A 26259-nucleotide genomic window follows, 5' to 3' on the forward strand; every position below is an offset into this window, starting at 1 on the left:
TTAAAAGTTTTCCCACAATACTTTTTAATTAATTTGCATAATTTTGATATCCCATTCCATCTATTGCTTTCCTCCACTTGATATAGAGAAATGTTTTCTTTTATTACCTTAGACTGTTCTTCGGATTTGGGATTGTCTATTCTATGAAGGATCTAAGATCACTTTTCGCGTGGCTTTGACGTTAATAAAGTACCACCAGGCTTCCATCTTAGAAGCAAACAATTTCCTTGCCATCTGTGAGAAGTTTAAAGAGATCACACGTGGGGCGCTCGTCCAAGATTGTCACGTTTTTATGCAGGTGAGTTTGTTATTCGAATTCGGGTGCCCAGTCTAAAATTATTCTGAGTTGTTAATATGCTGATTAAACAAAATGACAAATTCTATGCTGCAACCAACTTTTTCCATCCCGACCTTGAACGCAAGGAATGAATTGAACAATAATTTGAGGGGAGTCGGTGGGGTAGTGGCATTGTCACTGGACTAGTAATCATTCTTGGGACTCGGGTTCAAATCCCACCATGGCAGATGGTGAAATTTGAATTCACTAAAAATCAGGAATTAAAAGTCTAATGCTTACCATGAAACCATTGTCAATTATAGTAAAAAAAAAACCCATCTGATTCATTAATGTCCTTTAGGGAAGGAAATCTCTCATCCTTGTCTTATTTGGTCTGGCCTACATGTGATTCCAGATCCACAGCAATAGGGTTGACCCTTAACCACCCTCTGAAATGGTCTAGTAAGCCACTCAGTTCAATGGCAATTAGAGATGTGTAATAAATGTTGGCCTTGCCAGCGATGCCCACATCCCATGAAAGAATAAAAAACATTTGTGTTAGAAGCAGTTCAGAGAAGGGTCACTTGACTCATTTCTGAGGGCTTATTTTATAAGGAAAGATTAAACAATTGTGCCTACATCTATTGGAGTTTAGAAGAATAAGAAGTGATTTTTTTTTTAAACATAAAAAATTCTGAGGGGACTTGACAGGGTGAGTGCCAGGAGATCCATGGACACAGCCCAAGAAGAAGTGGAGAATATGATGGAAATGTTAGTGTGCAGACTTCTTTACCCAGAAAGTAGAGGAGGCTGGATAATTGAATATATTCAAGGCTGAGTTAGACAGAGCTCTGATAGACAAAGTTAGAGTTATGGAATCCCCACATTGCAGAAAGACGCCATTCGGCCCATCTAGCCTGCACTGGCAACAATCCAATCCAGACCCTATCCTTATAAACCCTTATATCCTTATAAATTAGCATTTACCCTGCTAATCCCCTGACCCTAAGGGACAATTCAGCATGGCCAATCCACCTAAACCGCACATCTTTGGACTGAGAGGAAACTGGAGCACCCAGAGAAAACCCATGCAGACATGGAGAGAATGTTCAAACTCCACAAAGAAAGTGATTCACTGCTGGAATTGAACCCGGCTCCCCGGTGTCAGAGGCAGTAGTGCTAACTGCTGTGCTACCTTGCCACCGTTAAAGATTATGGGGAGCAGATAGGGAAGTGGAGTTGAGACCACAACCAGATCAACTGTGAGTTTATTGAATGGCGGAGCTCGAGTTGCTTGTTCAGCAACTTTAATATTGGGAAACATCCCAGAATGCTTCACCCTGGTGTAATCCAACAATATTGATGTCAAGTTATAGGTTTATAGACGATTACAGTACAGGAGGTGGCCATTTGGCCCATTGTGTTCATGCTGGTCAACAAAAGTTCTGACCACACTAATCCCATTTTCCAGCTCTTGGCCCATAGCCCCAGAGTTATGGTGAATATCTAAATACTTCTTAAATGTTTCTGACTCAACCACCCTTGTATGAAGTGAGTTCCAGTCTTTCTCCATCCTCTGCGTGAAGAGGTTTCTCCTCAATACCCTTCTTGGCCCTCTGCCTCTTACTTTAAATCTGTGCCTCTTGGTTATTGACTGCTCTACTAATGGAACCTGTGCCTTCCTATTCATCTTATCTATGCCCCTCATAATCTTGTGCATCTCTATCAGGTCTTCTCTCAACTTTCTTCTCTCAACTTCCCAAGGTAAACAGTTCCAATCTATTCAATCTTTTCTCAAAGCTCAGACCCTCCAGCCCAGGCGATTCCTGGTAAATCTCCTGTGTACCCCCTCCAATGCAATCCCATTGTTTCTATAATGTAGTGACCAGAATTCCATGCAATACTCCAGTTGTGGCCGAACCAGCATTTTACATCGTTCCAACTTAACCTCCCTGCTCTTGTATTCTGTGCCTGAACTAATAAAGGCAAGTACCCCATATGCCTTAACACAGAAAGAGGTGCAAGAAAATGTGACCATGGGTGCTCACCATTCCTTATTCTATAGTAGAATATCCAACAGGATCGCACCATCCACTGTCTGGGTCGATTCCACACACCGAAGGTGCAAGGATGTTACTGCAGAGCTTGTGGCCCAAGTGACAAGTTATTACTGATTCTCACACCCACCAACCAGAAGAATCATAGAATCCCTAAGTACAGTGGGCAACCACTGCTGCTTCACAGCTCCAGGGTCCTGGGTTCGATTCCTGGCTCGGGTCACCGCCTGTGTGAAGTTTGCACATTCTCCTTGTGTCTGCTTGGGTTTCCTCTGGGCACTCCAGTTTCCTCCCACAGTCCAAAGATGTGCGGGTTAGGTTGATTGGCCATACTAAAAAATTGCCGCTTAGTGCCCAGGGATGCATACGTGAGAGGGATTAGTGGGGGGTAGTGCCTAGGTGGGATCATGTTTGGTGCAGACTTGATGGGCCGAACAGCCTCTTTCTGTACTGTAGAGATTATAAGATTCTAGAAAGAAGCCATTCAACCCATTGAACCTGACGGACAACAGTCGCACTCATGTGACATAACCCTATATATTTACCCTGCTAAAATGTCTGCCACTAATGGGTAATTTTGCTTGGCCAATCCACTTAATCTGCACATCTTTGGAGTGTGGGAGGAAACCAGAGCACCTGGAGTAAACCCACTGAGACACAGGGAGAATGTGCAAACTCCACACAGTCACCCAAGGCTGGAATTGAACCTAGGTCCCCAGTGCTGTGAGGCAGTACTGCTAACCATTGTGCCACTGCTGCCGTTTTCCTCAAAATTTTAACCACTTGGACCTGTATCATTCTGGTGAATCTAAGTTATATCCCAGTCAAAAATATATCCTTCCTGAAGCACAGTGCCCAGAACTGAAATCCGTATTGCTGGTAGGAATCAGCCAGAGCACTATACTGTTGTAACATGGTTCCTTGCTCATGACATTCCAGCCCTCAGAATGAATGCTGATATGCCATTAATTTTTTTAAACTCTGTTGGATATCAGCTCTGAGCTTTCCAATGACTTTCAGTTTTCAGTGACTTGGGTTCAGAGTAAGGTGACACAAGATTAAATGGCAGCAATTTGGGACTGAGAGTGGAGTTTTTTATGCAGAGGGTTGTGAGGCTGTGGAATAAAAGCAACTGAAGCAGAGAATGTGTCAACATCTCTGGAGGAACTTTGGATATGAAATACAGGAATGATGTGAGTACACGGAATGGTTGCTCATGATAAATACCACAATGAACTGAACAGCCTATTTCAGTAAAGCTGTCAGTGAGGACGGTAAAGGTTTAATTCTTGATGTAATGGTTGTGGAAATTCAGCTCGAAACCCAGTTATCACTGGCTTTTGTGGGTTGAATGATCTAATCTTGTCCCAGTGTCTAATTCTACATGTCACAGCCAGGGAAATTCTGTATCAAACTAAAAAACAGCAAACTTGCAAATACTGAGTAGTTCTGGCAGTATCTGTACAGACAGCAACAGAGTTTATGTTTTCAGGTTGATTAGAAAGTTGGAGAAGTAATAAATTTTAAAAAAAAGGTGCTCTAGTTTCCTGTCACCGTTGAAAAATGTGCAGGTTTGGTGGATTCGCCATGCTAAATTGTCCCTTAGTGTCCAAGATGTATGGATTACGGGGATTAACCGTGGGAAACATGTTGAGTTACAGAGATGGCGGGGGGTGGAGGGGGGGAGGCGGGGAATTGGCCTGCTGTGTCAGAGATAGTGTAAGTTTGATGGGCCGAATGGCTTCCTGCACTGTACGGATTCTATGATTCTAAAAAACGAATGCAGAAGCAGGAAAAGGGGGAGGGAGGTAGAACAATAGGGGAGAGTTTCTTCTTCACCCTGGATTATGTCTGCTCAATTTCTCTCACTCCAGCCCTTCCCCTTCCCATCCAGAACCATGATAGAGTCTCTCTGATCCTACTCCTATCAGTCTCACATCAATGGATCATCATCCATCGTTACCACCACACCCAGTATGTTGTCTCCACCCTACCCACTCCTTTCAGCATTCCAAGGAAATGATTGCTCCTCAAACTTCTCAGTCATCCCCAGAAACCTTGTCCCTTACTCACGGCACTTTTGCCAGCAAGCTCAGGAGATGTATTAGGCTGATTGATTGGGTACTAAAATTGTCCCTAAATTGGACCTCCCTGATCCTCGCACGTTAGGCGTAGACTAAAATCATGAATAGGTCACAGATAGTAGGACGGCGGCGCGGGCTCGTTGGGCCGAAGGGCCTGTTTCCCGTGCTGTGTTGTTCTTTGTTCTTTGTTCTTTGTTCTCTTCCCTTCTCATAGACTGTGGCTCTAAACACTCCTCCCAAGCGAGAGGGTGACTTGTTGCTACTGCTTTTCAATCTATTCACTGTTCACACTGCAGTTTCTCCTCCTCTGAGGAGGTTGACCACAGATTGGGTGACCGCTTGACAGAACACCTCCATTGACTCCGCAAATATAATCCTGAACTTTCCCATTGCCTGTCAGGTTAATCCTTCATGCTAAGCTTGGCTTCCTACTCTGTCCCAATAAAGCTCAAGGTAAGATTGAGGAACAGAACCTCACTTTTCAATTTTTACAACTTCCAAACTCACTGAGTTCAACAATTAGAGACCATGACCGCCACCCTATGGGATAACTTTTGTTGATGATTCAGCTTTCCCATATATACCTCATCCAGATATACCTTTTGTTCCTTTACCATTGTCCAATTCCCTTCCCAGTTTGCTTTGCATCATCACCTTTTGTCATTTACTTTCTCCTGATTTTCACCATGTCACAGACTTTCCCTTCCGCCTAATTCTCCTTTCCCTGGGTTTGCTTTAAATTACACATTATAATATTTTTAGTACTGGTTTTAAAAAAAATCATCGACCTGAAATGTTGGGCAGGATTTTACAAATTAGACAAATTAGGACTGCACCAATGTGAAATCCAGTGTGATGGCACGAGGTTGTGCGCTCTATGTCAACATGCAGTTTCCCATATCTCTGAGCAGGCACCAAAATCAGCAATCCCCCCCCCCACCCCCCACAAACCTCGTCTGCCATCTTAAAAATAATGTAGATGAGGATGGCATAGTGATTGGCACTGCTGCCTTACAGTGCCAGGGATCTGGATTCGATTCCTGGCTTGGGTCACTGTCTGTGTGGAGTTTGCACATTCTCACCGTGTCTGCGTGGGTCCCCTCCAAGTGCTTCTGTTTCTTCCCACAGTCCAAAAGACATACTGGTTAGGTGTATTGATCATGCTAAATTCTCCCTCAATGTACCCAAACAGGTACCGGAGTGTGGCAACTTGAGGATTTTCACAGTAACTTCATTGCAATGTTAACGTAAGCCTACTTGTGTCACTAATAAATAAACTTTAAAAGCTTTAAACTTAGTTGAGCTTGCAAACGAGCTAATTGATGTGGCCTATGCCACAATGCATTTGCTGTGGGCAGGCAAACGACTGGGGAGTCTATCATCTGAAGTGGGGAGAATACCCTGTGGGAACATAGGGGTATCTCTTCCACCTCCCCCAGGGTGCCAAATCCCTCCCCACCCAAAAGAATCATAACAATCCCTAGTCCAAATCCTCCAGCATCCATTGAGGGTGTGGAGAGTCTGCAGAAGGATTTAGATAGGCTGGGCGAATGGGCCAGGAAATGGCAGATGGAATTTAATGTTGGCAAGTGCAAGGTGGTCCACTTTGGTAGGAATAATGGTAGGAAGGACTATTACTTAAGTGGCGAAAAACTGCAGCAGGCGACGGTGCAGAGGGACCTCGGGGTCCTTGTGCATGAGTCGCAAAAACCCAGCTTGCAGGTGCAGCAGGTGGTCAGGAAGGCGAATGGGATGCTGGCCTTCATAGCGAGGGGGATTGAATATAAAAGTAGGGAGGTCTTGCTGCGGCTGTATAGGGCATTGGTGAGGCCGCAGCTGGAGTACTGTGCGCAGTTTTGGGCGCTGTACTTACGCAAGGATATTTTGGCCTTGGAGGGAGTGCAGAGGAGGTTTACTAGGCTGATGCCGGAGTTGAGGGGGTTGAGCTATGAGGAGAGGCTGAATAAATTAGGCTTGTACTCGTTAGAGTTTAAAAGAATGAGGGGAGATCTCATTGAGACGTATAAGATGATGAATGGGATGGATAGGATAGAGGTGGAGAGACTCTTCCTGCTCAGAAAGGATAGTAGGACTAGGGGGCACAGCCTCAAGGTAAAGGGGGGGCGGTTTAGAACAGAGTTGAGGAGGAACTTCTTCACTCAAAGGGTGGTGAATCTCTGGAATTCTCTGCCCGTTGAAGTGGTGGAGGCTGCCTCGCTAAATATTTTTAAGACGCGGGTTGATGTGTTTTTGATAAGAGAGGGGATTAAGGGTTATGGGGAGAGGGTGGGAAAGTGGAACTGAGCCACGACAGATCAGCCATGATCTTATTGAATGGCGGGGCAGGCTCAAAGGGCTAGATGGCCTACTCCTGCTCCTATTTCTTATTTCTTATTGTTCTCTTCTTGATGAACCTGCTCGCAGTACCAGTAGCACCCACCAATGACACCTTTTTCCCACTCCACCCACCACCAGCCCCCCCCCCCCCCCACCCCCCCCACCCCCCATTCAGCCAAAGGGCAGATGATCCACTATCTGATGGATTAGGCTGCCAGCCATGTATTATTACAGCAGGGTGGGTGTTTTTTTAAGCAGGGTGGGGAAAAGCCAGTGTCTGTGAATTGTACACAATCCAGTAAAATTCACCTTGTTAACTTTGATTCTGTCTTCACAGAAACTGACAGCTGCTGGGTATTTCCAGCATTTTTGGTTTTTAACACACAGAGATTTCCAGCATTTACCAATTGTTGGGGTCAATCTCTGAACGAATGTATTGAGGGCAATTTATTACTGCAATGAATTAACCCTTTTCACCTTCTGCACCAACATTCTACAGAAAATATTCACTGAACCTGGCAGATTGCCCCAGGCAACAATCACAAAACTCCGAGAGTGGGGCAGAGCTGAAATTGATGCTCAGACTTGATTTGCTTGGCTCATCTTTGGAATACTTAATATCTCAGGATCTTGAAGACTTCCTACATTCCTCATTTGAAGAACTGGGCTGAATGTATCTGTTAGCTCCCCTCTTTGACTCTTTTGAGCTAAATAGAAGCTGTATAAATCACTTCTGAAAGAATTGTCTAGCTCCTCTTTACACACTGTGAATCCAGATGGATCAACATGAACTACAGCAACATTTGACATTATTGTTTGAGATTTAAAGCAGGATTATTAAATGAAGGGCTGTTTGTACATTTAGGTTGGTTTTGATCACTTCACAATCTTATTAATTTCATTTACTTTCATTCATTGGAAACATGAGTTGGATTTTAACTCTGCAAAGGGGTTTTGAATTAGTTAAAATCTTCAATCTCTATCCATTGCATTGTGAAATAGAATTATTTAATTACTCAGCAAATAAAGAATTTCCACCATGGTTGTTTGATATCAAAAGCATTTGATCAGGCGTAATTAAATTTTTGTGCCTGTACTGGGGCCTGTGGGATACCCAGTCTCGCACTCCATGACAGATGGATGAACTCCAGCTCTGGTCTGGGTTCAGTGACACTCCAGTCTCACACCCAGTGTCAGATATGCTCCGGTTCTGCACTGGGTGCAGTGACACTCCAATCTCACACCCAGTGACGGATGGAGGGACTCCGGCTCTGCTCTGGGTTCAGTGAGACTCCAGTCCCACACTTGGCATCTGATACACTCCGGTTCTGGGGTCAGTGACTCTCCAGTCCCATACCCAGTGTCAGATATACTCCGGTCCTCTTCTGGGGTCGATGACACTCCAATCCCACACCCAGTGTTAGATACACTCCGGCTCTGCTCTGGGTTTAGTGACACTCCAATCTCACACCCAGGGACAGATGGAGGGACTCGGGCTCTGTTCTGGGTTCTGTGACACTCTGGTATAGATGAAGATATAACTACGTCATTTATAAATGAGTTGGCACTTCAATGCTGCAAAAAGCAATAATCAAAAGTTGGCACTTTTCTGGATGTAGAGCTTGATGTAGAGCCATTGATTGATTGACTTATATAAGATTCCTACCACTGTAGTATTTATGAAAGTTTGTAACTGTAGATTATTTATAAATAAAAATGTTTAAATGTATTTAAAATCTGTCTAATTATGTGTAAAGAATTAAATAAAAATAAACCAAAGTCTAGAGGTGGCATTCTCCCATCACAGCCATGGTGGGTGTGGGGCTGGGCAGGAGTGGAGAATCTAGCAGGAGCCAAAAAATTGGGAGCCTACCATCATTCTGGTCTGTGCTCCAGGTGCCTATGCACTAACCGCTTGAAAGTTTCTGAAGTATCCGACTCCACTGTTACAGCAGGCAGTCCATTCCACACTCCAACCACTCTAAGTAAAGAACCTACCTAGGACATCCCTCCTATATCTCCCACCATGAACCTTATAGTTATGCCCTCTAGTAACAGCTACGTGCACCCGAGGAAATCGTCTCTGAATATCCACTCTATCTATCTCCGTCATCACCTTATACACCTCTAAGTCGCCTCTCATCCTCCTCTGCTCTAAAGAGAAAAGCCTTAGCTGCCTTCACTTTTCTTCATAAGACCTACCCTCAACCAGGCAGCATCCTGGTAGATCTCCTCTGCAATCTCTTCAATGCTTCCACATCCTTCTGCTAGTGAGTGACCAGAACTGCACACACTATTCCAAATGTGGTCTCACCAACGTCCTATACAGTTGCAGCATAACGCCACGGCTCTTAAACCCCCTGAAGGCCTAAGACACTATAGGCCTTCTTCACAGTTCTATCCACTTGAGTGGCAACCTTCAGAGATCTGTGGATATGAACCCCAAGATCTCTTTTCCTCCACATTCCTCAGAACACTGCCGTTGACCCTGTAATCTGCATTCAAATTTGTCCTACCAAAATTAATCACCTTGCATTTATCAGGGTTAAACTCCATCTGCCATTTTTCGGCCCAGCTCTGTATCCTATCAATGTCTCTTTGCAGCCTACAACAGCCTGCCACCTCATCCACTATTCCACCAATCTTGGTGTCATCAGCAAATTTACTGACCCACCCTTCAGCAACCCTCCCCTCCTCCAAGTCGTTGCTAAAAATCATAAATAGCAAAGGACCCAACACTGATCCCTGTGGTACATGGCTAGTAACTGGTCTCCAGTCTGAAAATTTTCCATCCATTACCACCCTCTGTCTTCTGTGAAATACCATCATTGCAGTTCCCCAATGGGAGGATGGTCATCTCACTGGCAAGAATTGTATTTGGCAAGTAATTTGTATTTATTTGCATCTCATGAATGCTCAATAGTTGCCAGCTCACGTCTTTTCAATCTAGCGTCACACCATTTGCTCTAAAACGGCATTAATAAAGAGGAACATGCATGAGGCCATCCTCAGTTGACCAGTACCTATGAGAAGAGCACGATAAAGCTTTTCTGTCAGATGTCCATACTGAACTGGTCTTCATGGCTGGCCCATGGATTCTCCTATCCTACTGAGTTGGACCAGTACTGTGCTTGAGGTTGGGGAGTACAGGGGTCTCCTTCTTCCTGGTACGACACACCCGTATCTATCTGGACATCACTGTGCTATGGGTCTCATGTAATCACTGCGACAAATGTCTGAAATTTGACTGGGGGTGGAATGTGAGATGAGGCTGGAGGTGGGGGAGTTGTTTTGATGAAGACGGGGCAGTGGTGAGGGGGGAGGGGGGCAGTGTGGAAGAAGAGCTATAGAAAGAGGTGAATGAAGGGTGAAGGCTCATGCTGGTGGGCAACAGAGCAGGGATGTGGATGAAGAAGATGAACAATGGAAAACAGAGGGAAGACCAGGGTGAATGAAGCTGAACCCCGATGAGGCTGCATGAAAAGAACATAAGAAATAGAAGCAGGAGTAGGCCAACTAGCCCTTCGAGCCTGCCCCGCCCTTCAATAAGATCATGGCTGATCTGTCGTAGCTCAGTTCCACATTCCCGCCCTCTCCCCATAACCCTTAATCCCCTCGCTCATCAAAAACCCATCAACCCGCGTCTTAAAAATATTTAGCGAGGTAGCCTCCACCACTTCAACGGGCAGAGAATTCCAGAGATTCACCACCCTTTGAGTGAAGAAGTTCCTCCTCAACTCCGTTCTAAACCGCGCCCTCCCTTTATCTTGAGGCTGTGCCCCCTAGTCCTACTATCCTTTCTGAGCGGGAAGAGTCTCTCCACCTCTATCCTATCCATCCCATTCATCATCTTATATGTCTCAATGAGATCTCCCCTCATTCTTCTAAACTCTAACGAGTACAAGCCTAATTTATTCAGCCTCTCCTCATTGCTCAACCCCCTCAACTCCGGCATCAGCCTAGTAAACCTCCTCTGCACTCCCTCCAAGGCCAAAATATCCTTGCGTAAGTACGGCGCCCAAAACTGCACATAGTACTCCAGCTGCGGCCTCACCAATGCCCTATACAGCCGCAGCAAGACCTCCCTACTTTTATATTCAATCCCCTTTGCGATGAAGGCCAGCATCCCATTCGCCTTCCTGACCACCTGCTGCACCTGCAAGCTGCGTTTTTGCAACTCATGCACAAGGACCCCGAGGTCCCTCTGCACCGTCGCCTGCTGCAGTTTTTCTCCACGTAAGTAATAATCCTTCCTACCATTATTCCTACCAAAGTGGACCACCTCGCACTTGCCAACATTAAATTCCATTTGCCAGTTCCTGGCCCATTCGCCCAGCCTATCTAGATCCTTCTGAAGACTCTCCCCACCCTCCGCACAATTTGCCTTTCCACCAATTTTGGTGTCATCAGCAAATTTCGACACCCTAAGTGCCGGAAGATTGGAAAACGGCTAATGTTATGCCGTTGTTTAAGAAGGGTGCCAGGCAAAAGGCGGGGAATTATAGGCCTGTTAGTTTAACGTCTGTTGTAGGTAAAATGTTAGAATCCGTCATCAAGGAGGAAATAGCGAGGCATCTTGAGGGGAACTGCTTGATAGAGCAGACGCAGCACGGTTTCGTTAAAGGGAAGTCGTGTCTGACAAATTTACTGGAGTTCTATGAGGATGTGTCTAGGGCGGTGGATAGAGGAGAGCCGGTGGATGTGGTCTTTCTTGATTTTCAGAAGGCGTTTGACAAGGTACCTCACAAGAGGTTATTGCAGAAGGTCAGGGGGCATGGAGTTGGGGGTAGGGTGTTAGCGTGGATAGAGGACTGGTTGTCAAATAGGAGGCAGAGAGTGGGGGTCAATGGGTGCTATTCGGATTGGCGGATGGTGACTAGTGGAGTGCCCCAGGGGTCGGTGCTGGGGCCTCAGCTATTTACCATTTATATAGAAAAGCTCACAAGGGGGTCAAACGAATACCCTATTATTGACTGGGAGGGGATGAATGAGGCTCCAGATGCAGTGAATAGAGGTTGAAATGGGGCATTGTGCTTCATTCAGGGAAGTGGGGGGGGGGGGTGTGACAAATGGGGCATTGTGCTTCATTTGGGGAAGTGGGGGTGGGGGGTGGGGGGGGTGGTGCAGTTGAATGGAGAAACAGACCCTCTTGAGACTGCAAGCCTTTTCCCTCTGGTTTACCAACATCCTGCATGGTTTAGTGAAGACAGATAGGCTGGAGAGAGGGATGCAAGTGTGCTGGAATTATGTTTAAATATGGTGCCAAGACCTTCGAACCTGAAGGCCAACAGCCCACTGGTGGTTTAGAAGGAAACTAGCCTATGCATAATTAATGAGTTTTCAAGTGCAGAATCTGGCATGGGATCTTGTCAGTCTGGCCAATGTTGCTACCAGAACCATCCCCAACTACACTTAGTCCCATAAATAGATAATTCTGCCCTAGATGTTTTTTTTAAATCAGTGGGTCTGCCTGTCAACAGCAAAGAAATATAAGATTCATCAGGGCTCAAAAAAGCCTCTCCCATTCACTGATCCAAGCCATAAATGATCATTCAATTGCTCACTTCTCCATTTGTTTTGATCTGACAGGTATAATTGCTGTGCTATCAAAATTCAAAGGGGAAACTTGGCAAATTATCACAAAAATGTATTTTACTATGAGAAGATGTGTGCGCTGAAGTCAGGAGTCAAAAAATTCAGTAATGCTTTTGGAAATGGTAAATTAAAATATTAACAAACAAAAATAAACCTGAAATACATCAGGTTCCATTTACTGTTAAAAATTAGTCTTACAGAACATTCTCCCAACAGACTCTTCTCTGAGGTGGTTGAAAAATGCTTCACTTTGCTTCTTTCAGAGTTCCATCCCAGCTGAACACTTTCTACAGAACTTACATGGCTACACCGAGCATAGCTTCCAACCACTTTTAAAATGTATACTTTCATCTTTTCCCAACTGTCTTTATCCTTTTAAATCTTGTTGCAGAATACAGAAACATTTTGTGTTCTTCTTATGGTCACCAATTTTAGGTAAAATAAAACTGAACTGTTTAATTGTAAACTCCTTCTTCCCTTTGAAATTCAACAGTTTAAAATTCAAATCCTCATTTATCTCTGAATGCAAATTTCTACCCATGTTGTGTTTACTTGTAGACCATCCAACTTCCCCAAATCAATTCAAATGTCTGCTTTTCAAGCTTAGCCCTTTGATGGTTTCAATTCCATAGACACTCAGTCCCCAGTTCAATTAATCATGCACACACACACACATACCATTTCCACAGGCTAGCACAACATCCTCCAAAATATTTAAATAACATTTTCATTACACAATTTCCATTAAAATCCTCCCATCTCAGAGTCCTCTAAGATCAAAATCTTTCTTCTGAGATTGAGTCCAACCCATTTCTAGAATTTATACCATACTCAACATATGCTCAGGGTTCAGTTAATTGATTCCACTGGAACTGAAAATTTTTATGATATGTCCCCTCGTAACCAATCATGGATTCATTCACCACTTAATTGCTCAGATTTCTTAAGACTACACATCAGTTTATATTTAAGTTTTGTATTCAAAGTGGATAGTCCACTTTGGTAGGAATAATGGTAGGAAGGATTATTACTTACGTGGTGAAAAACTGCAGCAGGCGACGGTGCAGAGGGACCTCGGGGTCCTTGCGCATGAGTCGCAAAAACCCAGCCTGCTGGTGCAGCAGGTGGTCAGGAAGGCGAATGGGACGCTGGCCTTCATAGCGAGGGGGATTGAATATATAAGTAGGGAGGTCTTGCTGCGGCTGTATAGGGCATTGGTGAGGCCGCAACTGGAGTACTGTGTGCAGTTTTGGGCGCCGTACTTACGCAAGGATATTTTGGCCTTGGAGGGAGTGCAGAGGAGGTTTACTAGGCTGATACCGGAGTCGAGGGGGTTGAATTATGAGGAGAGGCTGAATAAACTAGGCTTGTACTCGTTAGAGTTTAGAAGAATGAGGGGAGATCTCATTGAGACGTATAAGATGACGAATGGGATGGATAGGATAGAGGTGGAGAAACTCTTCCCGTTCAGAAAGGACAGTAGGACTAGGGGGCACAGCCTCAAGATAAAGGGGGGGCGGTTTAGAACGGAATTGAGGAGGAACTTCTTCACTCAAAGGGTGGTGAATCTCTGGAATTCTCTGCCCGTTGAAGTGGTGGAGGCTACCTCGCTAAATATTTTTAAGACGCGGGTTGATGGGTTTTTGATAAGAGAGGGGATTAAGGGTTATGGGGAGAGGGCGGGAATGTGGAACTGAGCCAGATCAGCCATGATCTTATTGAATGGCGGGGCAGGCTCGAAGGGCTAGATGGCCTACTCCTGCTCCTATTTCTTATGTTCTTATGTTCTTATTCAAGGGATGTGTGTGTCACTGGCTAGGCCAGCATTCATTACCCGTCCCTAATGGTCCTTGGAAAGCTGATGCTGCACTGCCTTCTTGTACAGTCCATACTCCCATGGATGGTCTTGCTGCACAGCAATATCCATTTTGCTGTTCCAGGCCTTGTTCATATTCAGTGAATTCACTTCCCCACATAAGGTGCTGAAGTGGATGGGCATAAATTTTTGCATGGATGAGCAGCACCAAGGATTCATGTGCCTTGCTTACTTTCTGTGACACTGATTTTCTGAAGGATCCACCCATCCATCCATGAATACAATGATGCAAATGGTCTGTTGATTACATTCATATTACATTGCAATCCATCTGGCTGGCAAACCTTGGAACAAGTGCAACACTGCAGCAGGAAATTATTTTGTGAGGAATGGTCAACATTAGGATCATTATTTCTGCAGGTATTCCTGATCACACCTCACCCACTGTTATTTTGACTATACCCACCCTGGCAGCAAACTTTAACACCGACACTTCACACTTCTTTTTAATACATGCTTCTATCTGCCCCAATCAAAGAACAAAGAAAATGACAGCATGGGAACAGGCCCTTCAGCCCTCCAAGCCTGCACCGACCATGCTGCCCGACTGAACTAAAACTTCCTATCCTCTGGGAACCATATCCCTCTATTCCCATCTATTCATCTATTTTTCAAGATGCCCCTTAAAAATACACTATCGTACCTGCTCCCACTATCTCCCCAGCAACGAGTTCCAGGTACCCACTACCCTCTGTGCAAAAAATCTGCCTTGTATGTCTCCTTTAAACCTGTGCCTCCTTGTAATTGAACCTTCCACCCTGGGAAAAAGCTTCTGACTATCCACTCTATCCATGCTTCTCATAATCTTGTAGACTTCTATCAGGTCAGCCCTCAACCTCCTTCGTTCCAGTGAAAACAAACCAAGTTTCCTCATAGCTAATACCGTCCATACCAGGCAACATCCTGGTAAATCATTTCTGTACCTTCTCCAAAGCCTCCACATCCTTCTGATACTGTGGTGACCAGAATTGAACACTATATTCCAAGTATGGCCTAACTAAGGTTCTATAAAGCTGCAACATGACTTGCCAATTTTTAAGCTCAATACCCTGGCCAATGAAGGCGAGCATGCCGTATGTCTTCTTGACTACCTTCTCCATCTGCATTGCCACTTTCAGTGACCTGTGTACCTGTACATCCTGATCCCTTTGCCTATCAGTATTCTTAAGGGTTTTGCCATTTACTGTATATTTCCTATTTATATTAGGTTTTCCAAAATGCATTTGTCCAGATTAAACTCCAACTGCCATCTCTCTGCCCAAGTCTCCAACTGATCTAAATCCTGCTGTATCCTCTGATGGTCCTCATCGCTATCTGCAAATCCACCAATCTTTGTGCTGTCTGCAAACTTACTAATCAATCCAGTTACATTTTCCTCCAAATCATTTATATATATTACAAACAGCAAAGGTCCCAGCACTGATCCCTGAGGAATGTCACTTGTCTCAGCTCTCCATTCAGAAACGCACCCTCTGTCTTCTTTGACTGAGCCAGTTTTGTATCCATTACCTGGATTATTCCTTGCTATCCTTGGCTATTCTCCAGTCCTCTGGGATCTCCCCTGTAGCCAGTGAGGATGCAAAGATTTCTCTCAAGTCCCCAGCAATTTCCTCCCTTGCCTCTCTCAATATTCTGGAGTATATCCCATCAGGCTATGTTTCTCAAGAACCTCAATACCTCCTCCTTTTTGATCTCAACATGACTCAAACTATCTACACACCCTTTCCCAGACTCATCACCCAAGTCCTTCTTTTGGTGAATATTGATGCAAAGTACTCATTTAATACCTCGCCCATTTCATAGAAACACTACAGCACAAACAGGCCCTTCGGCCCACAAGTTGCGCCGATTATATCTCTACCTACTAGGCTCACCTATAACGCTCAATCCTATTAAGTCCCATGTACTCATCCAGAAGTCTCTTAAAAGACCCTATCGAATTTGCCTCCACCACCACTGACGACAGCTGATTCCACTCACCCACCACCCTCTGAGTGAAAAACTTACCCCTGACATCCCCTCTGTACCTACTCCCCAGCACCTTAAACCTGTGTCCTCTTGTGGCAGCCACTTCAGCCCTGGGAATCCACCTGATCAATACCTCTAAACATCTTATACACCTCTATCAGGTCCCCTTCTCATCCTTCGTCTCTCCAAGGAGAAAAGACCGAGCTCTCTCAACCTATCCTCATGCCACCTAATCCAGGTAACATCCTTGTAAATCTCCTCTGCACCCTTTCAGTGGCTTCCACATCCTTCCTGTAATGAGGCGACCAGAACTGAGCACAGTACTCCAAGTGGGGTCTGATCAGGGTCTTAAATGTTAAAGTGTTAAAATGGCAGCATGGGCTCGTTGGGCCAAAGGGCCTGTTTCCTGGGATGTTTTTGTTCTTTCTTATACAGCTGCAGCATTATCTCCTGACTCCTAAACTCAATTCCTCGATTGATGAAGGCCAGTACACCATACTCCTTCTTAACCACATCCTCTACCTGCAAAGCCGATTTGAGAGTCCTATACACCCGGACCCCAAGATCCTTCTGATCTTCCACACTGATAAGAGACTTACCCTTAATATTATATTCCTTCATCCCATTGGACCTGCCAAAATGTACCACAACACACTTATCTGGGTTGAACTCCATCTGCCACTTCTCTGCCCAGTCTTACATCCTATCAATGTCATGCTGCAACTTCTGACATCTCTCCAAACTATCCACAACACCTCCAACCTTTGTGTCATCGGCAAACTTACCAACTCATCCCTCCACTTCCTCATCCAGGTCATTTATAAAAATCACAAACAGCAAGGGTCCCAAAACAGATCCCTGGGACACTCCACTGGTGACCGACCTCCATGCAGAATATGACCCATCTACAACCACTCTCTGCCTTCTGCAGGCAAGCCAGTTCTGGATTCACAAAGCAATGTCCCCTTGGATCCCATGCCCCCTCACTTTCTCAATAAGCCTTGCATGGGGGACCTTATCGAACGCCTTGCTGAAGTTGATATAAACCACATCCACCTTCCTTCATCAATGTGTTTAGTCACATTTTCAAAAAACTCAACCAGGCTCGTAAGGTACGATCTGCCTTTGACAAAGCCATGCTGACTACTTTTGACCAAACTATACTTCTCTAAATGTTCATAAATCTTGTCTCTCAGGATCTTTTCCATCAACTTACCAACTGAGGTTAGACTCACCAGTCGATAATTTCCTGGGCTATCTCTATTCCTTTTCTTCAATGTAGGAACCACATCCGCAATCCTCCAATCCTCTGGAACCTCTCCCATCTCCATCGTTGACGCAAAGATCATCGCCAGAGGCTCTGCAACCTCTTCCCTTGCTCCCATAGTAACCTGGGGTACATCCCATCCAGTCCCGGCGACTTATCTATCTTGATGCTATTCAAAAGCTCCAACACATCCTCTTTCTTAATGTCCACATACTCAAGCTTTTCAGTCCACCGCAAGCCTGCACTACAACCATCAAGATCTTTTTCCACTGTGAATACCGAAGTAAAGTATTCGTTGAGCTGCTATTTCTACCAGTTCTAGACAAACTTTCCCACCGTCACATTTTATAGGTCCTATTCCTTCACATCTCAACCTTTTACTCTTCACATATTTGTAGACGCCTTAGGGTTTTCCTTAATCTTACCTGCCAAGGTCTTCTCATGACCCCTTCTGGCTCTCCTAATTTCCTTCTTAAGTTCCTTCCTACAAGTCGTATACTTCTCTAGATCCCTGACATTACTTTCCTCTGGCTCCACGCATAGATTCCCTCCCTTTTCCTTGAGTGGGCTAACCCTCTCCCTGGCTACCCTCTTGCTCTTTATATAAAACTGAGGAATTTTTGGATTTGTTCCACATTTTCTGAAGTTGACGTGAAGGCTAAAGATGCACTGATGAGCTGTTGAGCAATCTGTTTGATTACCTTAATATAATCACATTGGGTTAGAGGTCATAGGATGGTTTGGGAGACTCAGAGTTAGGTTTGGAACAGGAAGATTGGAATTCAGTTTGGGAGAGTTTGGGGTCGGGGGCAGGGGAATACAATTTTAATGGTTAAGAGATACATATAGCTTTAAGTAATTTATATTTACTTTTATGGGTAGGAATAAAATATAGTTTTAAGTAAGCTTAATTTATGTTTCTGTATTAAAAAAAAGGTTCTGTTTAGTTTCACTTTAAACTTTACCTGCATTGTACTGAGTGTTTGACAACACAAGAATAATAAACTGGCCTGTTGCCTTATAACAGAGAGGCTTCAGAAGAACAGGAGACAGTCAGTTTTGAGTTGTGTTAAGGTAACCCAGAAACAAGGAGATTGTCACTGAATCTGTTGCAACAGGAACATGAAAGAAGACTGCAGAGCACAGGTCCCAAACTAAAGAACACAAAGTGCCATAAGCCAGGGAATGGGACAGGAGAAAGTTCCAGGAAGACTGGAAGTGGGATAAACAACAGGAATCTGAACACGGTTTTGTTTGGTAAAGTTGAGAGTGTGGAGCAGAGAGACTCTGGGTTAAAGACATGGGAATGTTGGGTTGCAAGAAGTCAGAGACCCACAGTGACCAGAAACTTAGTGACTCTTTACTACAGGCCTGTGACGCAGTGGTGTTCTGCTGGTGGCTTGGTATCTGAGAGATTGCATGGAAGCTTGACTGCAAGTGGCAATCCAGAGCAAAGGAATACCTGAAGGAGAGGTTAAAATCCTGAAGGTGGATCCTTGGTAGAGATATCCTAAGAGAAACCCAAAAGAGAAAATGCTGGAAAATCTCAAAAGGTCTGGCAGCATCTGTAAGGAAAGAAAAGAGCTGATGTTTTGAGTCCAGATGATCCTTTGTCGAAGAGAATGCATTGTTTTGAAGAAGATTAAAGACATGTTCTTTGAGAATGGAGATTGGAAACCCTTGTGTAAAAGACAGAATTCCAATGAGTTGGTTGGCTCTGGGGGCAGGATGGGGGAAATTGGTGAGAAATCCATAGGATTCGTTTCAGGTGGTATCTGCCACATTGTTTCAGAGTGTGGTGGGTCTAACCACAGATTACCTATTGCTTTACATGGACTGTGTACTTACTGAGAATATTAGAGTATCAGCTAGATTTTGTAACTTGTGTTATCCTTACAAATATGTAGATCTGTAAAGGTATAATGGGGTGAAGGAGTAGTGTATAGTCTGGGATCTGGATTGTGATATCAGCATGAATCGTAATAAAAGTAAGTCAGAGGAGACGAGATGATGATCTTGGTGTGGATTGAGATGGGAACGGTTGGTTAGTTACTGTAGGATGTGGTTTGAGAATCCAACTTTAACCTCTTTTCCCTTACCTGTATGGGTGGGCCAGGTTAATGTTAGAGCTATAGCAGCATTGGGAATGAAGGTACCGGCACAGAGGGCACTTGGAGCTTGCTTCATGGGGGTAAAAGCCTCTGACTGTACCTTTTGGCCTTGTGGGTCTCAAACTTTCAGAATCACAAGAACCTGGAGCAGGACTTAAAGCACAGATAGAGGGATGGCTGGCCTGCACCTCTTAAAGCTGTATTGCCCTGCAGCAGGTAAGTTATTGCAAATTGGTGGATTGCTTTCTGTTCTAGTTACAGTTTAATGTGATTTGTGCCACAGGTATCACCTACAACAACTGGGGAATAAACAGCACCAAAATCAATTTAAAACAAAATCCAACAATAACTGAGTTCTGAATAAAGGTGAACATCTCAGCCACAGCTTTAAGGCAAATGATGACGTTTTTATATATTTTTATATATGAAATAGGATTTAAGAATTTAATAAGTGTTTTAAGGTCACATTCTGAGTGGCCTCACATGGTAGCTCTATGTGGATAAGGAATTGGGTGTATCACGATTTTTCACATATCTCAGGGAATAAATACATTTACTTTGATGCCGCCTGCACTGTCTACGCAACCAATATGACTGGAACAGCTTACTGTAGAACAGCTGTGACCATGAAGTCTCCTTGAAGATGTGTTGGGTTTAAAAGCACAAACTCTTTTCGAAGAATCCCCATCCTTCCCTTAAAGGAAAAAACCGAGTTAGGTACATACTAAATATTTATTATTTCAGACTGGTTTGAAATCATATACAAGGAAAATAAAAGCGAAGAGAGGTGTGTAAAGATGTGACAGAGCTCACTGTGGTAACGGTGGCTGGGAGGGTGGGAGGATGTGACCTCCTTTCCGAGTTAGCAAACTGATATCATCTTTCAACTTGTTTATTTCTTTGGCTTGTCTTTCCACCAGTTGTATCAGATCCTGTTTCTCTTCCAAGTTTGCTTTCTGTTTTTGCAGGTCGGAACCCTGGGACAAGAACAATTATATTCACAATCAGCTCCACATGACTTCAGTTTGTGAGCATGATATACAGTGAGCTGTAATAAGATTAAACTCTAAACTGGGATTCAATTAATGCAGAGAGAGAGAGAGAGACCAGTATACACACAAACATATATATAAATAAATTTCACACATCATCTAACAAATATTTCTGATTGTTGCTTTTTGCCTTTTGTGCAACATTGCCCTAAATCATAAATCCCACAAAAATTGTCCAAAGGGCAATGAAATAGAGACAACTTCAGAAGATTGAGCTGGTTTTGCACAGACATCAGCTCGCACTTTCTAAATCCACCACTCCAAATTGTCCTGTTCCTAACTGATGGGATATTGAAGTTTAGCTCCTTCTACTCCACCGTGCTCCCCTTGTGACTCTTGTCCTACGTTAGCTGAGAGGTCACTGGACTGCAGTCTTTACAGGAAGGAAAATGGAATTGCAAAGGGCGATCGCAAAACACAAATCCTGAAATGGATTGCAATGTTTGACCGGTACCTCTTTAGTTTTGGGGAACAGGTTCAGACCTCAGGCTGAGGCTCGTGTTCCCCAATCCCTCAGCACAATGTAAAAATGGTCAAGAGCCTCTATGCTGTGTTCCTGTCAACATTGCTAAGAATAAGAATCTCCAGGGACAATGACGGAGTAGAAAGTAGCCTCTTTTATGATAGGGTAATCAGTCTGAAAAAATAGTTACAATGAATTATTTATGTTCTTGGACAGCATTTATTGCCCAGCTGTGAAGCCTCAGGGTATTTAGTAACCACACATCGCAGGAATGCAATGACACACAGGCCTAACTATGTGAGCATTCTTTCTCTGAAGGACATGAGGAACTAGTTGGGTTTTCCAGCTGACACTTCCCATGGCCATGCTGCCGTATATTACAGTAATGGGTTTATATGGAATAAGTAGGAAAGATGGGGACGGATCTATAAGGCAACTGTCATCCAATGACCTGATGAAAGATGGAGAGATTGGAGATATGGTGATAGTTTGCAAGCAGGGAATACCCGTAGGGAAGAAGCTATCAAGGGAAGGCACAAACTACTGTGACTCTGGCAACAAAGATGGTTCAGTTTGAGAGACTATTGTGCCAATTTAACCTAATTGGAGGTTAAATTGAAGCTTTGAGGATACCGGAGATGAGGGGGTTGGACTATGAAGAGAGACTAAATAGACTGGGTCAGTACTCATTGGAGTTTAGAAAGATGAGGGGGGATTTTATAGAGATGTATAAGATAATGAAGGGGATGGATAGGGTAGAGGTAGCCCGCTTAGAAAGGAAAGCAGGACTAGAGGGCACAGCCTAAAGATAAGGGAGGGGGAGCAGTTTAGATCAGAGTTGAGGAGGAACTTCTTCACTCAAAGGGTGGTGAACCTCTGCAATTCTCTGCCCATTGAAGTGGTGGAGACTGCCTCACTAAATATATTTAAGTCACGGGTAGATAGGTTTTTGACAGACAAGGGAATTAAGGGTTATGGGGAGAAAGCAGGAAAGTGGAACTGATCCACTTCAGATCAGCCATGATCTTATTGAATGGCGGAGCAGGCTCGAAGGGCTAGATGGCCTACTCCTGCTCCTACTTCTTATGTTCTTATATTTGAGTCAAGGCAGAGGTGGACTGGATTTTGGAAATGCTGAAACATTCAAGGTTTTTGGGAAGGGAGGTTGGAGATCTTTGATCTAGACTTTTATTAAAAGTAACTTTACAGAATGTTTTTAATTAAAACACAAACTAAAGCAACAATAATCAGTAGTTTGCAATATATAAACTGAATATTTGTATTGTGGTTTTTTTTCCCAATACAACTGCTTTTAGATAAGCGTTCAATATAAACCTGAATAACATTTTTAGAAGTTGGCTTCGAGCTTCTCTTTGAATACTTTTGAAATCTGACAGAAAAAGAATCAGTAGATAAAGAAACAAATGTCTTTGGGTTAACCACATACTACAGATGCCTGCTGGGAGACAGTGCAGTTCCACATTGTCACAGATAGATAGATTTCTGATCAATAAGGGAATTAAGGGTTATGGGGAGCAGGCGGGTAAGTGGAACTGAACCAAAGATCAGCCATGATCTTACTGTTTGGCAGGGCACGCTCGAGGGGCTAGATGGCCTACTCCTGCTCCAATTTTTTATGTTCTTATGTTCACACAAGCTCGCTATCTTTAGCTTTGAGTCACAACACAGCAGCTCAGACGAAAAATACCAAAGTCCACACCTTGACTTTTAGGCATAGTTGAGAACTTCAAGGGAAACCTTTAAAAAGCTAAATGAAGGTCCAACTCTCCTCAAAGCATATTTGGAATAGATGTGTTGTCCCCTCTGTACTGAACAGCTCTATCATTTACACAGCTGCGAATGATCTGGAAAGGTAGGGTTCAGTACGAGAGTCGAAACCCAATCAAAGGGATCGTGTTAACATACAATCCACAAACAAATCATTGCACAATGGCAGAAGCATCTATTTGACACAGTCCTTCCTTCTTTCCCAACATGGTCCCGTGGGAATGGTGTTTTACTCCAGCTTTCAGGTCAAGTGCAGCTGTAAATGGGAATACAATGACAGCAAAGTCTTGCACCCACGTTTCCCAAACAAATGCAGCAACAAGCCTCCTGCCACCACTCTATTAGAAAACTCAAACATGTGTAACCCTCTAAAGGGGCCAATAAGATCACACGGCCCTGGAAAACCATTCAGGGGACCAGAATGGGGGTTCACCCTAGCAAGCAGGGGCTTTTGCCTCAGATCGATTCTAGATGCTAACTGAGAGCCACAAAGCCGCAAGAGTCTGTAAGATAGTATGTTGTAAATAAACATCAGTTGTTTCATACCTAGCTGATGAGACAAAGTTACTACATTGGCGATGAGGATAAAACAAAGGATGTGAGGGCCCAAAATCATAAATCCATTGAGAAGTGAGCTGCAGGAAAAATGCCTCAGTTCGGTTCATTAGATTCCTTTAATGCCTCCACTGAGGATTGGACACCTTGTACAATGTCTAAGTCATTATTTTATGGCCAATGGAATAGAGGAGGAAGGGAACAAGAAGGCAATCCTTTAAAGCATGTGTGGGATCCAGGCCTACAGTTTAATCTGCAAAATATGTCCCCAAACATGCCCAAGTTCATTCACGGAAATAGTGGATTTGGTGAATGCATACTGGGATCCAAAGCCCTCAGTCAATTCAATGGGGAAAGCCCCAGAACAGACCATTGCAACCTACATTACAAAGCTAAGGCAAATTGTAGAACACTGCGACTTCAGGGCCACCCTGAATGAAATGCTGAGAAATTGCTTAGTTTGTGGAGTTAGTAATGAGGCCATGCAAAGAAAGCTGTTAGCAAAGGCAGATGTCAATTTTAAAAAGGTGCTGGAGATGGCATTAGCAATGGAGAGTACTGAGAAGGGCTCACAGGAGTTTCTGAATGCGCAAAATGATGTGCTTCAGCTGTTAGGATGGGAAGCTGCAGTCAGCAGTGGTGCCAAAATTGAACATGCTAGTTTTAAATGGGAAGCAAATGTGGCAGCAAGCAGTCAAAAGATTTAGCAGAGTGAATGCAGTACGAAAGATCAAAGCAATGTTATCCCTGTGAGGGTAATCATTTCCCAAAATCTTGCAGATTTAAGGAATGCTATTCATGCCACAGGAAGGGGCACTTGAGGCACTGGTATACGATCAAGCCAAGTCTGCTCAGTGCTAAAGGCAGCAGCACATCACAGATACAGTGCAGAAGATTTCATAGAGTCAGAGTTTTCTAGAATGGAAACAGGTCCTTTGGCCCAACTTGTCTATGCTGCCCTTTTTTTTAAAAGCCCTAAGCTAGTCCCAATTGCCTGCATTTGGCCCACATCCCTCTATACCCATTTTACTCATATAACTGTTTATATGTTTTTTAAAAGACAAAATTGTACCTGCCTCTACTACGACTTTGACAGCTTGTTCCAGACATTCACCACCCTCCGTGTAAAAAAATTGCCCCCGGACCCTTTTGTATCTCTCCCCACTCACCTTAAACTTCTGCCCTCTAGTTTTATACTTCCCTACCATTGGGAAAAGACATTCACTATCTATCTTATCTATGCCCTAGTATTTCTCTAGTAATGACTTCAGTGTTCATTCATTGAACAATGTGAAAGCGGGCATGGTAGCCCCCATCACACTGGTGCTTTTGGTTATTGGGTAAACCTATGAAGATGAAAGTAGACACGGGAGCATTCACTACCATAACAGGGAACACACATACATAGAACATAGAACATTACAGCGCAGAACAGGCCCTTTGGCCCACGATGTTGCGCCGACCAGTTAAAAAACAATGACCCTCTAACCTAAACCAATCCCTTTTCATCCATAAACCTATCCACGGATCTCTAAAACGCCCCCAAACTAGGCGCATTTACAACTGCAGTAGGCAGGGCATTCCAATCCCTCACCACCCTCTGGGTAAAGAACTTACCCCTGACATCCATCCTATAACTACCCCCCCTTAATTTAAAGCCATGCCCCCTCGTGCTAACTTTCTCCATCCAAGGAAAAAGACTATCACTATCCACCCTATCTAAACCTCTAATCACCTTATATGTTTCAATAAGATCCCCTCTTAGCCGCCTTCTTTCTAGCGAAAACAACCCCAAATCCCTCAGTCTCTCCTCATAGGACCTCCCCTCCATACCAGGCAACATCCTGGTAAACCTCCTCTGCACCCTCTCCAAAGCCTCCACATCCTTCCTATAATGTGGGGACCAGAACTGCACACAGTACTCCAAGTGCGGCCGCACCAGAGTTGTGTACAGTTGCAACATGACGCTGCGACTCCTAAATTCAATCCCCCTACCAATAAACGCCAAGACACCGTATGCCTTCTTAACAACCTTATCTACTTGATTCCCTACTTTCAGGGATCTATGTACACATACACCTAGATCCCTCTGTTCATCCACACTATTCAGAGTCCTCCCGTTAGCCCTATACGCGACACATCTGTTATTCCTACCAAAGTGAATTACCTCACACTTCTCCGCATTAAACTCCATCCGCCACCTCTCGGCCCAGCTCTGCAACCTGTCTAAGTTATTTATATATATTTATAAATACAGGTATTTGCAAGAAGAAGTTCACCCTTGAGGTTGAGGAATACATCAATAAAATCTCTATGAGAGAGGCAATCAAGATCATGGGTTTTACCACTGTCCCAGTGAGATATCAGGAGCGACCTGCTCACTAATAGTTGTATCAGGCCGAGGACTAAGTCCACTGGGCCACAATTGGCTCTAAGAAATGAAATGAAATTGGACAGAATATTTTCAAATCAAAGGAGACATGCTAGAATTAAGAAAGAAGTACAAAGATGTATTTTGCAATGTGCTCTGGTGCTTTGGAGCGGCACAGTGGCACAATGGTTAGCACTGCTGCCTCAGAGCTCCAATGGCCTGGGTTCAATTACTGGTTTGGGTCACTGTCTGTGTGGAGTTTGCACGTTCTCCCAGTTTCTATGATTCTTCTTTGAAAATTAAGGGCTTGCAGGTGAAGATCCACGTAGACCCAGAGGCAGCCCCATGGTTTTTCAGAGCAAGACCTGTGCCCACTCCCTTGTTGGAAAAGGTAGAGACAGACAAGGTTAGAAGAACTGGGAATCATCCAACCTATCCAGTTTGCAGAGTGGGCAGCC

General features: G+C 44.1%; 2 protein-coding genes across 2 annotated transcripts in view; one reads left to right on the forward strand and one right to left on the reverse strand.

The window, feature by feature from the left end:
* Positions 1-8477, forward strand: part of LOC145353405 (growth hormone-regulated TBC protein 1-like) — a 59373-nt gene extending 50896 nt beyond the window's left edge. The window contains exons 7-8 of the mRNA XM_080204151.1: positions 113-298; positions 7255-8477. Coding sequence (XP_080060277.1) covers positions 113-298; positions 7255-7344 — 276 coding nt within the window. The 3' untranslated portion in view covers positions 7345-8477. The remainder of the gene's footprint in view (positions 1-112; positions 299-7254) is intronic.
* An 11725-nt stretch (positions 8478-20202) lies between these two features.
* cfap44 (cilia and flagella associated protein 44) overlaps positions 20203-26259 on the reverse strand; it is a 204809-nt gene continuing 198752 nt past the window's right edge. The window contains exons 34-35 of the mRNA XM_080203185.1: positions 20386-20549; positions 20203-20266 (exon numbers count right to left, since the gene is read on the reverse strand). Coding sequence (XP_080059311.1) covers positions 20227-20266; positions 20386-20549 — 204 coding nt within the window. The 3' untranslated portion in view covers positions 20203-20226. The remainder of the gene's footprint in view (positions 20267-20385; positions 20550-26259) is intronic.

This window comes from Carcharhinus amblyrhynchos, chromosome 15 (genome assembly GCF_965287045.1).
Source record: "Carcharhinus amblyrhynchos chromosome 15, sCarAmb.v2.hapA, whole genome shotgun sequence".
NCBI classification, from domain to species: Eukaryota; Metazoa; Chordata; class Chondrichthyes; order Carcharhiniformes; family Carcharhinidae; genus Carcharhinus; species Carcharhinus amblyrhynchos.